The 14,650-nt window shown below is 31.7% G+C and overlaps 1 protein-coding gene across 1 annotated transcript; it reads right to left on the bottom strand.

The window, feature by feature from the left end:
• Nucleotides 1-1,353: 1,353 nt before the first annotated feature.
• Nucleotides 1,354-12,811, bottom strand: Bmcp (uncoupling protein Bmcp mitochondrial). The gene is made up of 7 exons (XM_085955341.1): nucleotides 12,610-12,811; nucleotides 12,154-12,301; nucleotides 10,293-10,491; nucleotides 8,788-8,871; nucleotides 7,381-7,560; nucleotides 4,547-4,639; nucleotides 1,354-2,805 (listed from the first exon to the last, which is right to left on the bottom strand). The coding sequence occupies exons 1-7, from the start codon at nucleotides 12,671-12,673 to the stop codon at nucleotides 2,686-2,688; spliced, it is 888 nt and encodes a 295-aa protein (XP_085811467.1). The 5' UTR covers nucleotides 12,674-12,811; the 3' UTR covers nucleotides 1,354-2,685.
• Between the last annotated feature and the right edge of the window lie 1,839 nt (nucleotides 12,812-14,650).

Consider the following 14,650-nt stretch of genomic DNA (forward strand, 5'->3'; position numbering starts at 1 on the left):
AAGTTAGCACAGCCAAGAGAGGTGCTGTTAAAACATAGCACTTATGGTTACAATTACAACTAACTTATTGTAAAAATTATAATACATCAATACAAAAATTTGAAAAACTACCCTCGATAGCAGCCGATAGCTGTGTTGTGTATGGAATAGATGCGCAGGTTAGTTTAGAGGGTAATTTTTAAGATGCACTGTCGATTCGAAAATCAATAAATAGGTCAGAATATATTTGTTTATGTTTTATACTTTATGGCATTGATATTCGCGATGTTTTCCATTTCGCTCTGCATCGTCTCACCCTCTAAATAAATAATGGTCGAGTAAATGGCTAGCAATAAATCCTCACCAACTGTTTTCAAAAATATAACCATCATGTTACTCGCTCCAGATTCTCGCAGATTTTCCCATTACTTACCTATACATTCTTTTTGTGTAAGATTATATTTACATAACTTAGAAGAATTTGAGAAATATACCTATTAAAACAATCCTAGAACAAAACTTCAGCTAAGGAGGATTGAAATACGCATATTTTGCTTGTCTGGCGAGAGCTCTTACAACGACCAAATTCTGAAACTTTTCAAAGTGATGATTTTTTAATGAAGAATACGTATTACAAGTGTTATATATTGAATAAAAAAATATTAGTAGTTAATTTTGAAATCATAAATTTTAAATGTATATACCATCAGCGGTCCTCTTAGTCTAATGACGTGTTAGGCGCAGACCTTTCATCCGGATGCTCTGGGTTCGATTTCCAATGAGGTCACAATATATTTATGTGATTTTCTCAGTCTGGATGCTTGTGATTGTTTCACTTCTATTACGAACTACATTACTGTTTCACTACATTACTGTCATTGGGTCTCATAGCCTATTGTAATGTTAAAAAAAGTATACCTACACATATTATTATTTTTAGCGCGAGAAGTGCTATGTCAGATTTTGGCCATTTTGAGTCAAGTATGAGAAAGTACTTTAAAATAACGTTCTTTCTTTGAATGTTAGAAATGTCTGTCATCCAATGTAAAATGAATGTAATAAGAGCATAATATTTAAAGTGTATGTAAAAATAATGTGTTGACATATTTTCGACCAAGAAATGCCTATGTTGACATAGTGATTTAAATTTTGAGATTTCCTCATTTTCCAATATTTTCCGAAAAAAAAAAACTGTCTAATTAGCCGCCTTGAGTATTTTTGAATTTTTTTATAACCAGGACGTTTTCATGTGTATTGTAAAAGTTAATATGAATTATTGATGAGAAATAAACAATCACCTGTACTGAACAATTGATATATTTGACATAGGTATTTCTAGCATTAGGGCCCAGATATTTATAATAAAACACAATTGTATCATATCATTGTTTTTAATAAACTATGCATCTTTTTTGGTATAATATATAGTAACAATAAATATTACAACAAACAGAAAAGTAACATCTTAAAACAAGATAACACAATGTGCTGTCTTTTAATTTTTGTTAATATTTGAAAATACACAAGGAATACATCATCCCTCTCTTTCATCCTTCAATCTTGTCTTTGAAAGACTCGCTTCATGCAACACGACCAGAATTTTGTACATCACAGATTTAACCAGGCCAAATACTTAAAAATTCTCACATTATAACAGTCAATACTCATAAATTATTTATCTTTTGTTAGATTCTTCTAGAATGAAATATTAATCACAGCTAAAAAAACCTACTTTTACAAATACTTTGGCAAGATGTTTTGGCTGGTTTATTTTGACAAATACATAAGATTCATGAAGCCGTGTTTGTACAGGCTTATAAGAATTGACGTGGTACTTTACACACCTTTTAGGACATTGTGTTAAACAGGCATTTAAAACAATAATTTTATTTTATTCAGAAAATACAACAAAATGGCACAATAACTAAATTACCAAAGCTTGTTCTATATTTAATAAATTATGATATCAAAAGCAATTATTTTTGGAAGAACTTTCACGATACACTTACCTATTGATATAAACAGTTTTCTTTTATGCTTTGATTACGCATATTATTTTAAACTCTTTATAAGCCACTTTTTTTCACAATTATTTTATTCTGCCGACAAAAATTGACAACAATTCAAACCTATTAGATTAATATAAATAATTTACCTACAATAAAATTAAATATTTACTAAACTATCTGAAAATTAACTAGTCAAAAGAAAATAGTGTAAAAATTAAGATTCATCTACATAGTTGAAGAAATAAAATTAAAGAGTATGCCGACAGTTTTTAGATTTGATATTGTGTAGTTATAGGTTTGATGACAAGAAATAAATGCATTTCTTCCGGTTATATTATAAATTCTAAATGCATTCTCCTAGGAACAAAGTTTACATTTACTTATGAAATGCATCTTTAAAAATAGGTAACTAAATTTTCCCTGCGAAAAATAAGCTTTATAAACACTTCACATCAAGAATTGGTTGTATGTATACTTTTTTTTTAGTAATTACGTACTATGTAAACAAAATAAGTATTATTTCGATATCAGCTATGAGAAAAACATTTTGATTATCAAATGTACATATAAAAAATATTCGATTGTGAGCAGTCATTCATGAGATAAAAATATATAAAAATGCACATGGAATAAATTACAAGTCAGAGTTAGTTACATAATACAATATATTTAAAATTAAACACGAATGCCAGCGGTCTCAATACATTTTCTTCATCTGTTCATAAGTAATGAAGAATATAATATTCCATGGACCCATTCGCAGCCAAGCCGGGATGAATCCTTTATAGAGTGAACTGAAGCCTTCATTGCGGATTGCCTGAAAAAAAGAAAATACAGTTAAAAATATAATATATAATCAATAAATTTCTAAATTATGATGATTTGGTTCGATTCGATTTCAAAAACTTATTATGAAATATTCTGTATGTAGGTAATTCAATTTTTTTACCATGAAATTATTGTGATACTATTTAGCCATAGAGCTTGGTCTATACTGGAGCAAGTTTTAAGAACTTTTAGCATTGCATTAGTGTTACAAGCATAAAACAAGTTTTTTAAATTGTTTATTAATTAAACATAGTAGAATTCCATTAATTATATGTAATGGTTTTTGAAACAAGGTCTTTGTTACATAATTCTTATTCTTGTTGAATTACTTAGGTAGACAGCTGTTTCAGACAACAAACCTATCATCAGAACGATAATCCTAAAAATTCAGGAAGCAAATGCTCATCAAAGACTCTGTAAATATGTGCGACGCTCATTGCATACAACAGTGGTGCAGTTTTATTTATTTATTAAATTTCTATTTCTTTACAATTTTAGTTTTACATAAAACTGGCGAGTACCCGGCATGCGTTGCAATGCCATTCAAAGAAATGAAGTGTTTGTGTTTCAATTTTGTTTATTGAAGTGCTTTTGGATACACAATATTTTTTGTTTTTCCGTCTGGTTCATACACGAATAAATCAGAAGGTTTTCCAACGCGTGCAGGCCATATACAGCTGTCCATGTAAGAAGCATGGATTTTCCAAATTTGGTATAGGAACGCATACGAATAGATGAAGATAGAATAGAAGAAGATAGTTGTACTGATACAGAAACCTTCGCGGGCGTGCGTACAATAACTGACCAAAGTTTCATTACAATCGGATGAATGGTATAGGAACGCATACGAATATAACAAGATAGAATAGAAGAAGAAGGACATGGTTGTACTAATTCAGAAACCATCACGAGTGTGCGCAAAAAAACTTATGAAAGTTTCATCGCAATTGGATGAATGGTATAAGAACCATACGGAAAAAAAAGATAGAATGAAGAAGAAGAAGAAGATGGTTGTACTGATTCAGAAACCTTCGCGGGTATGCACACAACAACTCAACAAAGTTTCATCGCAATCAGATGAATGGTATTAGGAACCATACGAATAAAAGAAGATAGAATGAAGAACAAGAATATGGTTTTTCTAATTCAGAAACCCTCGCGAGTGTGCGCACAACAACTCAAAAGTTTCATCGCAATCAGATGAATGGTATAGGAGCGCATACGGGACAGACGAACAAACATTCATTTATATATATATATATATTGATTAACTATTATTATTGTTTATAATAAACACCAGTATGTTGTATGAACATTACAATCAAACATTAGGCTGCCATTTAATGCACGAACATACAGAGTATTAATTATTTTACCTACCTCCAAAGTATTATTTTGTAATACAAATTAAAAATTATTGTATAGAATTGGGAAAGCAAATTTTTCATTTGAGGACGATTAAATTATCATCCATGTCGTTGGTGTTTTTACTGCCCATCTATGTTATCTTCCTCTTTCCAGAAAATGTCATCCTCACTCCCATCCCACATTTCTTAAAACCTTTTCCGATAGACATTGAACTAATTTTTATTTTTCAGTATTGTTATTCTAAGAATTCGAATACAAGACGAATGTCTTCACAGAAAATTTTTATAGATAAATAATATTTTAACCATGAAGCAAGAAAAAAATTTTAAACTGTAGAAATGAGGCAATAAATAAATATTAACCTGCAATGCGCAATCCACTGTGCCCTTATAAACAAGTTCTCCAGGTATAATACCACTTATTCTCTTCAGCCTTCGCTGATTCATCAGTCTTGTCTGCAATAAAAAACAATTAGAAAACATTAGATATCAGAATAAATACACGTTATAGACAAACAAGTGATAAGATTTCATCATTATATACCATTTAGATAAGTAACCATCATATCCGCTGCTATTAACTTTGATAACACTTATTCTACTAACCAACATTGAAAACAAAACAACAAATAGTTGTTAAACAAATATTATGATTCAAACAAATTCAATCTACGTAATATGTGAAACGAGTCACATAAATGTGAACAGGAGAATTCCATTTCATAATTAGTTCCGTCTGATTAGGTCATTTAAAAACCGAAACTCCCCATCACCATACTCCTGGTACTTGACCACATCTGACTGACAAGCTTCTCTGTTCATATCGTTCGTGGCTTCATGCAGGATGCTGGTTGGAATATGGGTTATTGTGAGTTGATGATAACGTAATTGTTTAAAAAAGAAAATGCGATTGGCTGACTTATGTGTTTCAGTCAGCTGTTGATGAACAAATTAATGTATGTCTAATTCAGTCATGTGACAGGGTTATCTCTCGATTTAGCAGGAGCTCCGGGTTCGATTCCGGTGAGGTCACAATATATTTATGTGATTTTTCTCAAAGCCTGGGTGGTTGTGAATGTTTCACTTATATTACTAAATACACTACACTACTGTCATTGGGCATCTTGGCCTGTTGTAGTTATATAAAGAAAACAATTAATTAACAAAAACATCCTTTAAACCTTTAAAAATCATGGAAATGATATCAAATATACATATTCAAAATTAAATCTTATAGTCTATTATTACGTAATATTAAATATAGTAACTACAGCAAAGTGTAACGCTTCTTCAAACAAAGAAACATCATTAATTAGCCACATGAAGATAAAAATAATTATATTACTATGACAGTATTGGCAAAACAAATATACTTAATAAATTAAAAATTCATACATCAGTCGCGATGCCACTCAAATTAAATTTATATTCTCGTTTATGTACCTATACGTCATATAGGTGACATATAAGTGACAAAATAACAAAACAACTTTACAGGAGGGGAAAAAACTCGCCTGCACACTACAGTAAAACCTCGTTAATAAGAACACGGATAATTCGAAATTCGCCGTAATTCGAAATTTTTGCAAAAAAAAGTCACTTAAACATTATTCTCATATAAAACCATACCTTTAATTCGAATTTCGTAATTCGAAATAATTTCAGAGTCCTGGCATACAAAAATATTCAATAAATCGTAATAAAGTACACTATTTCATGAGCCAGACATTGAAAATTGTGACAGATTTTTCTTAAAACATCATAAATTACTTATTTTAAGAAGGTAATATAAATAATCCTAACATTTTATGACCCATTAGCACACACGGAATTGGAAATTTCGTAGGTACATCTATGATCGCAAACGAAATTAATGAAAATCAATATATTTTTCCCCATACATTTCATATTTCGTAATTCGAATTTTTTTTCAATTTTCGGTCCCATGGAATTCGTATTAACGAGGTTTTACTGTATGTGTTTGATATTTGATTTTACAAATCAATGTTTTTGTCATCTATAGCGAATGTACGTACCTACGTGGTATGGGGATTACTTACATGCATCTGATAGTTGGCTGGTGACAAATAAAATAATGCATTTACGAGTTATCATTAGTTCAATAGTTCACATAGTAGATACGAGATGTCGTTTCAAACGTTTTTAGGAGTTAAATATTTTTTCAAGAATTTTCAGCTTTCGTCGGTAGATGCCAATAGTACTACTAATATATTATTCAATAATGCAAAAAACTTAATTTGAATAAAATGTCAGTTATGAAGTGTTGTCTCTTTTAATACTGGATATGTTATCTAATTTTCCATAGGAATTTGTTTTAACGACACGTGTTTGTCTTTGGATATCCTCAGACTCCCTATGGCCTATGCCAGGGTTGGCGAACCTTTTTACGTACACGTGCCAAAATTTCCCAAACATTATTTTTTGACTGTCTGACGTGCCGAGCAGATTTTCGAGTAGTAAGCAGGAAAAAAAATGAAAAAATTGTAAGAGTTCTATTAAAAAAGTTCAAAAATTAAATTAATAGGGTTCTTGAGTATATAATACCTACTTAGTTTGGTTTTTAACGCAAAAATTGACGACATAATTGCTCGGATCAGATGAGGCATCCTCTCGGTACAGTAGCCTCAAGCATTGTAAATCGATCAAAATCAGAGGTTCACGACATGGCTTACCCCGCCGCCTGATGAGGTCAGTGCTATATTATTATGTGCGACGCATAGAACCTAAGGACCCATCTATGCAATTTAAATTAATTATAATGCTTATTCTTGGAGAGCATCAGTTGCCTGTTATTTTTTATACAATGCGATCCGTCATTTGTGAATGAATTTCGTCGTTTCCGTGCCTAGGCCATGTATGTACACATCTGACGAAGACTAAAGTATATTATGTGCTATTAAATGATCATAAAAATGATTTATGTACATAGAGCATAAATATGGGCTCGCTCTGATTGGAGATTATATTAACAGACTATTATTTGAGGAATAGTTTTTAATCAATTATCCAAACTATTTAGCAATGGCTCTGGATCAAATATCAGCTTGCCACATATAGGTATTTATCAAGTACGAATATTCCAAAAAGCGAAATCTGGGTCACAAAAACCAATCTCTATTGAAAAGTACAAAACTAAAAGAATGTAGAGAAGAACTAATAAATAAAAATATACTAACCCTTATCACATCCAGAGGAGTGGAAGCTATGGCACTTCCCAAACTAGCGATGAAGCTTGAAACAAAATGATTGACCATATTGTCTCCGAGAAGCCCCATGAACTGTTGCTTACAGTAATCATAAACCGGCAACTCGACGGCTGCAATAACTGCCGCCCGCTGGGTAGTTGGCCCAACTCCCTACAACACAAAGTTAGATTTCATACAAACATTCTTCTTCTTCATATAGACGTGGATTGATTGTAGTATTGATTCCAAGATGGTTTGATATCCTGCAGATTGCTCCATCACTCCAAAATAGAGTCAGATTTGCCACCATAGTACATAAATGGTTACAAGGTTGAAAAATACTACTAATATTAACTGCCAATTACATTCATATAGCTTGGAGCAATGCTGCAATGATTATCTAATTCACCAATTGAAATATGAAATTGCTTGTTCAAAACAAGTTAGACGTGACGTAAGTTTATATTATCAAGGTAATCACATACCTATATTATTCCTATTTATATTATCGATATGTAGTACTATTATATAATAAATACATTGCATTTTTGTTATAATATTAATACAGTAGAACTTCCATTATCCGGGCCTCGATTATCCAGATTTCTATAGTGTCATGGGTTTCATATGATTATAAGAAAAATGTATGATTTAAAAAAATATACGATGAAAAAAATTTTTTTAGTTTTCGGATAACTGGATTTAACGTTATCTTCTCCAATCTGTCCAATATGTAGTAGCGAAATGATCCACAATACACAGCTGCACGAATGTAAGAATTTAGCTAATCGTTATGGTGTTTCAAATAATCATTTTCTTCTACACTGCACCTTTCAAAAAATTATTATTTTGTTTTAGTCATTAGATGTTTGTTATGCAAAAAAGTGTGTCGAAATCCTGCATTTTTTCTGCATTTCACTGATATATTATACTATTATAAACAATTTATTTCTTTAGAGATGAGATTATACAGGAGGTAGGTATTCAATTTCTACTCCAAAAGAAAGAAAGAAAGAAAGAAAGAAAGAAATAAAGAAAGAAAGAAAGAAAGAAAGAAAGAAAAAAAGAAAGAAAGAAAGAATCTTTACAAAGATTTGTTGTTATGCATTAGCTTACCGGAAATTTAGTATTTACCTATATTACTTTGAAATGATAATTATAGCATGATATTGTTTTCTCTCTTTCTAAGCGTTTCCTCAACTCGAGCGTTCAGACAACCTCATGTGATTCATTACATTTGGTGCGATGACATCAACATTCAAATTATTTTTAATCAATATTCATCTTGGGTATTTGTTAACCACCGTGACACAAAAAAGGTGTTGTTAGGTAAATACAGCACTATAGGAGTAACATTATAAACCAGGTGGATATGAATACAGAAACACAATAACATACCCTCCATAATCCCTTGATTCCTTCATTCACGTAAACTTCATGAAAACATCTAGCCAAATTTTGATTAGCTCCTTTCCCATGAACCTAAAAATTCATTATTTAAAAATAAATACATAATAATATGTCAATTATAAACTAATTTAAATATTATATTGTTTACCCGGAATTTGATAACCCCTGTAGTTTGATAAGATAAGCATGCACATGTAGACATAATAAGAAATCGCTGCTAAAGCATGCCGCGAGCATAATAAAACATGTGGTAGAAATTGTTATCACATATGCATATAAATAAAATACTACATAAACAGACGTCAGCAGTATTGCTGTAAAAATATAATTCCTCTTGCTTTCACAACAGTTAATAATATTCTTATCTACATTATTGAAAATGAACCTCACAATATTTTAAAATTTTCGTTAACAAACTACATACAATAATTATTGTCTAACTCTTGTTTTGATAAACAATTTATTATAATATTTCAATATTATTATCCATTTTATAATATCACAGCATTCCTTTATAGAGAAAAACAACAGAACTTTGATTTCAAGAAGGTTACAGAAGAACAAAAATATTTTTTTTTATATTCATGTCAATGCAATACTGAGAACTATTTTCATTCAAATAATTACATAACATTCTGATTAAATAATTACAAGATAAAAAGAACTTTTTATATACAACGTTTTTAAATTTTCTCAAACTTGTACATGATATGAAGTAAATAAAAAACAAATAAACAAACAAATATAGAATACTGAAATGTCATTTTGACATTTCATTTTGATTTCCATATTAATATTTTAATTTAAATTAATAATTTAGTTGCTAGGACCACCCCCTTAGCAACCAATAATAGTCTTTTACTTTATACGGATTTTTCTGAAATAACTTTCTATACACAACAGAATTGACTGAAAATGAATTCAATTCTGCTTAAAGATGGCTAAAAGTATTAAAAGAATGCATTGGCATCATGTTCTGATATATTCTAAAAGTTTCAAATGTCTAGCTAGTCGGGAAGTTAGTTAAAAATCGATTGCAAGATTTGTACTGGACAAACAACCACCGGGCAAACAAGAATACGAGCTAATAAAAACGTTGTAAAATAATACATTCTTCGGTACTTTTATCAATAAGGTACATAGTATGTAACTAACTAAAAATCATTCAAATTCATAAATATCTAAATGCAAGATGCCGATGCCTAGCTCAATTATTCCAAATCTGTTTTGTACGACCAAACAAGTCAAACTTTACACTTTACTAAGTAGATTCGCACTGTTCTCATTTCACACTGAATTTTTCTGATATATTTATATTTTTTACTTTTATAACTTCTTTTATTTTTATCTTAATGTCGTATTGTGAATATCTTGAATTATTGATAATCTGCAATGTCCACATTACATTAAAATAAATTGAAAAATAATATTCAAAGACAGACATGTAAAAAGCCCAATTCAAAATGGTGTAGAAATCAATATAAATTACTCACTTGCATGCGGACCTTCAATACATCCGTAGGGTTTGCGATTGCGCTTGAAAATGCTCCTGCAACGACAGCGCAGCCAACATTTCCCCATACAGAGTCCTTCACATTGCCTCTAGAATTATTCAGTAACTCCTTGAGAGAATAATATGTGCCAAATTTTATCGTTCCATACGTGGCTTGTCGTAAAATAGCAGGCCAAATGCTGTAAAAATATTATACACAATATGCAATAAATATCACAGTATAAAGGCAAAATATATCATTGCAAAGAACAGTTATTGGGTAACACAATATTTTTAACTAAATACCAAATTAAGTCTTACTTAGCATATATTTCTCTAAATAATAAATAGGTAACCATTAAAGGAATATGTAAAAGGATCGATTTATGAAACCTGGCATTAAGTAAATAGAATTTAGGTACTTACTGAAATATTAACAGAATACTTAATCATTTACCTACAACATAACTTGAAGAAATTCTGCTTTAATTATTAAAAAGTATATTATGATCTACTTTTAGTCAGAGTAGTAGCAATAGATGGAGTTTTTGGTGCTTTTTACTGGTGCTCCGCCGTCTTTATCTGTCAGTCGCCATTTTGGAATTCAGCTATCTTTTTGTCATTAAATTATAGTACGCGGTCCAAGACATTATAATATTTCGGCGAAAATTATAGGACGTGTTGAAAATTTTGAGTTTTTTGTTTGGCACATAAACATAACGGAGAATTCGAGAAATTCCAATGCCCTGCTTTATTTAAACACCTCTTACGACCGAAAAATGCTAACGCCGGCCGCCGTCATTCACTGTCACGTTAGTTTTTTAGAGTATACAACGCAAGACTACATCCATAGACTAATATCGCACACTGAGATCTTGGGAGCACGGCTTTTTTTTGCACGGTAGGTATAAAAAAAGTATCAATTATTTTTTATTACCTTTTATTTACACTGATTTTTTTGCTTTAACACCGTTTAAAAAAACTAAAAAGAATAAAAATACATAATATGTATGTACATATTTATCAAAAAATTGCATTGCAATGGACCGCACGCCACTGGTGCATACATATGTTGTCACCGGATGCCGGCCAGAAATACATACGTACATACATGGCGCCACTAGTCAGTCACTTCAGGTTCGATACGAGAGACGCGGCACGTGCTTCGGCGTCAGCGTCATTAAAAAATATTTCCAGCGATGAAAGTGATTTTTTGCAAGAGAAAAACAGCAGTAAACGGGCAAGTTTATTGTCAAGTAACGAGACTTAATGAATATATCTGTGCTAAATTTAATTTAAATCAAAAACTATGTATTTTTATGTATACATATTTTAATGTATAAATATTAAATAAATTCGATTTATTTTTTGAGTTCAAGAATTTCGTATTTTGGGCTGATTTTAAGTGATGAAACCTATATACCATTTTTGTATGGGCACCTTATCTTTTTTTACACCATTTTGTTTTTGGAACGTATCCCCCGTGCAAAAAGAGGATCGGGTGTATATTATATAGAATTTACTTACTACGATCCATTTTTCAAAATTGTTGTATTTTTGACGTACTATACTTTTTTAATAGTACGCGAACCAAAATGTACTATAATTATAGTTCGGTTGGCAACACTGCTCACTGACAGGTGACAGCGGGCGACGGCGGAAAACCAGTAAAAAGACCTGAGTTTTTTTTAATTAATAACTATTTGTAAAAAAATTACTTAATAGGAATATGTTTAAAAAAAAAAAAACAAAAATAGATATTAAGCTATCTCAAACATTATTATGAAAAAAAAATGTCAGTGTCACAATCCGCCGCCTGCTCAGTGCAGTGTTGATTACATATTATTATAAAAATAGTTTACCCAGAATAAAGTGCTTTCACTCCTTCTTGTCTGGATATTTGTAGAAAGGCATCTGTCATGCCACTATACTTGAGTTCAATATGCCTGGCATCTAATTTCTGGCCCTGAATTTGCAATCTCGTTTTGGTCGTATCAATCGGAAATGTTCCTAAAAGAAAACAAACAAACATAAACAGTGTCTCGTGACGATTTCCATAGGATGCATTACCTAGGAAGTTTGATCAATACTTTGCGGCTATTTTAAGAACATTTTTTTCTGACAAGTGATACGCAAAATAACTCGGCCGCCGACCAAAACTTAATTCAAAAATACAATTTTTTTATGAAAATCACGAATCACGAGTAAATTTACTCCCATGACTCAGGTAAATACGTCAAGCACGTGGAAATAATTTGACGTTCCCCCACCAGGTTAATGAGTTTTATTATAGGTGAGTTATAGGTCGTATTGCTTACCAAATTCAGCCGTTATTGATGCAAGACCACCGTAAATAAACGGCCTCCAATCGCTATCTCCCATTACATGAAAAATGTGTGCTTATCAATATTCTTTTAGAAAACAAAAACAATACACTCGTCGAAAATGCTAATGTAAACTAGAAAATATAACGCAACAAAACCGAAAACTTGACGTAAGGCGCTATTACGATTTTTGTGTATTTGAAAAGTAATGTTGCCATTACCAAGATACGGACCTCCTTCATTCTCACTATGGAGGGTGTTGAATTACTTCTCTCTTTCTTGCACATTGTAATTGCGTTTTCTATTAAATAAAGCTTTCATAAGCAATTATAAAATATTGGCATTTTTTTAACTCTAAAATATTTTTTTTTTTTTAATTTTATTATTGTTGGCTGTTAGAATTGGGTTGATATTTTTTACTACTGGGCAGCACTGTCTGATAAAATCGCTTTCCTTTCCACCACCACATTTGAAAATTAATTACACCAAACCCAAAGAGATGGCAGTATACTAGTTTAATAATACAAAATTAATTCTAGTACATATTAATTTAAATTAGTAACATCATTCAGCTGTATAATATAATAATTATTTTAAATCCAAATGATCACTATATAATATATTTTAATATTAATATGATTAAAGGAAGAGAAGGACTTTTGAAATGTGATGCTGCAGGCGGATGCTGAGAATCAATCTCTTATGTCGAGCAACTCCCTAATCAGTGTACTCCAGATTTTTACACAGACTCTCCTCGGTTTGCCTTCGGCGGACACTTCATTTTTTACTATTATTATATAACTCATGATGTTGAGTCAAGGTCGATGACAGACCAAATCAAGAGGTTTCACATCGACGACGGCCCTCTGTGCCACTGAATGCGGAAAGGGATGGTGCAAAACCTTGGAGAAGGCTCTCAGACGGTCAAATCATCAGGTTTCTGATGAAGAAGCAGAAGAAAGTGATAAATACACCTGTAGACATTGACAAAATACTTTAGCTTTCCTCTAATATTTATAATTTTACTAATAGCAGAAACACATGCGGGTGCAGGCTATTTTGCTACATGTTAATAATTATTAGGGGGCATCTAGAAAAGTAAATATATCATGCCTGTTGATGCCAAAGGATGAAGCCCAAGTTCTCAGAACCATACAACAGAATAGTATAAACCTGTCATCATGGCCCCCAGATCCTAAAGCGGGTCTCCAGGCCAGGATCTATGGCGGGCCCCCCTACCTATCGCTAATGTTAAGGGCATTGTGATTTTTTACAGTAGTGTTCCCCAAGTGGGTTCCACGGAACCTTAGGGTTAAGAGTATTCTGTGTATTTTTACCGATTTTTAAATAAATCCAGTTGATCGATACTCAGCATATTATGAAGCACTGATAGCAACCTCATTTTGTGGTAGCCAAGTAACATGGAACCAGGAAACACACATAAAATAATTATAAAACAAAATTCTTTGCGTGAATTATCATTTAAATCACTTCAAATTATATCGCATAGACACATATATTAAAATGTTAATAATTATTAAGTAAAATAGTGCCGTAGGCGACTTTTTTTATTATTAGAGCAAATTTGTACTATGTGTTTTTCGCATTTAACTGGTCGGCTTGCCACGCTGGGCCCCCAGCTAGAGCCTTGTCAGCCCTCCCGCCCCCCTTGTGGGGGCCATGCTTGTCATCAAATTGTTTGAAATTAAATACAATATGATCAAGTTCCTGATGTAACCCAATGCTTACGGGCCGCACAAAATTGTGTTTTTGCTAATTACTTTTCAAATGCAAATTAACACGTTAATTACATAATTAATTAAAAGGGCCCGTAAGCATTGTGTTAATAGTAAGTTAGTATTAATTCAAAACATGGAATTCTCTTCTATATTTGTATGGAATCAGGGCTCGAAATGGACCGGAACGCACCGGAGCGCCGTTCCGGTTCGTGACATCGATACAATTATCGGTCCGTCTCGTGGAAAAAATATATTGACCGTCTGAGCTAGATAGGCCATGTCATAGAAAATGTAAC

The sequence above is a fragment of the Rhyacophila brunnea genome, unplaced genomic scaffold (genome assembly GCF_057557595.1).
Source record: "Rhyacophila brunnea isolate RB1 unplaced genomic scaffold, BYU_Rbru_1.0 scaffold_5, whole genome shotgun sequence".
NCBI classification, from domain to species: Eukaryota; Metazoa; Arthropoda; class Insecta; order Trichoptera; family Rhyacophilidae; genus Rhyacophila; species Rhyacophila brunnea.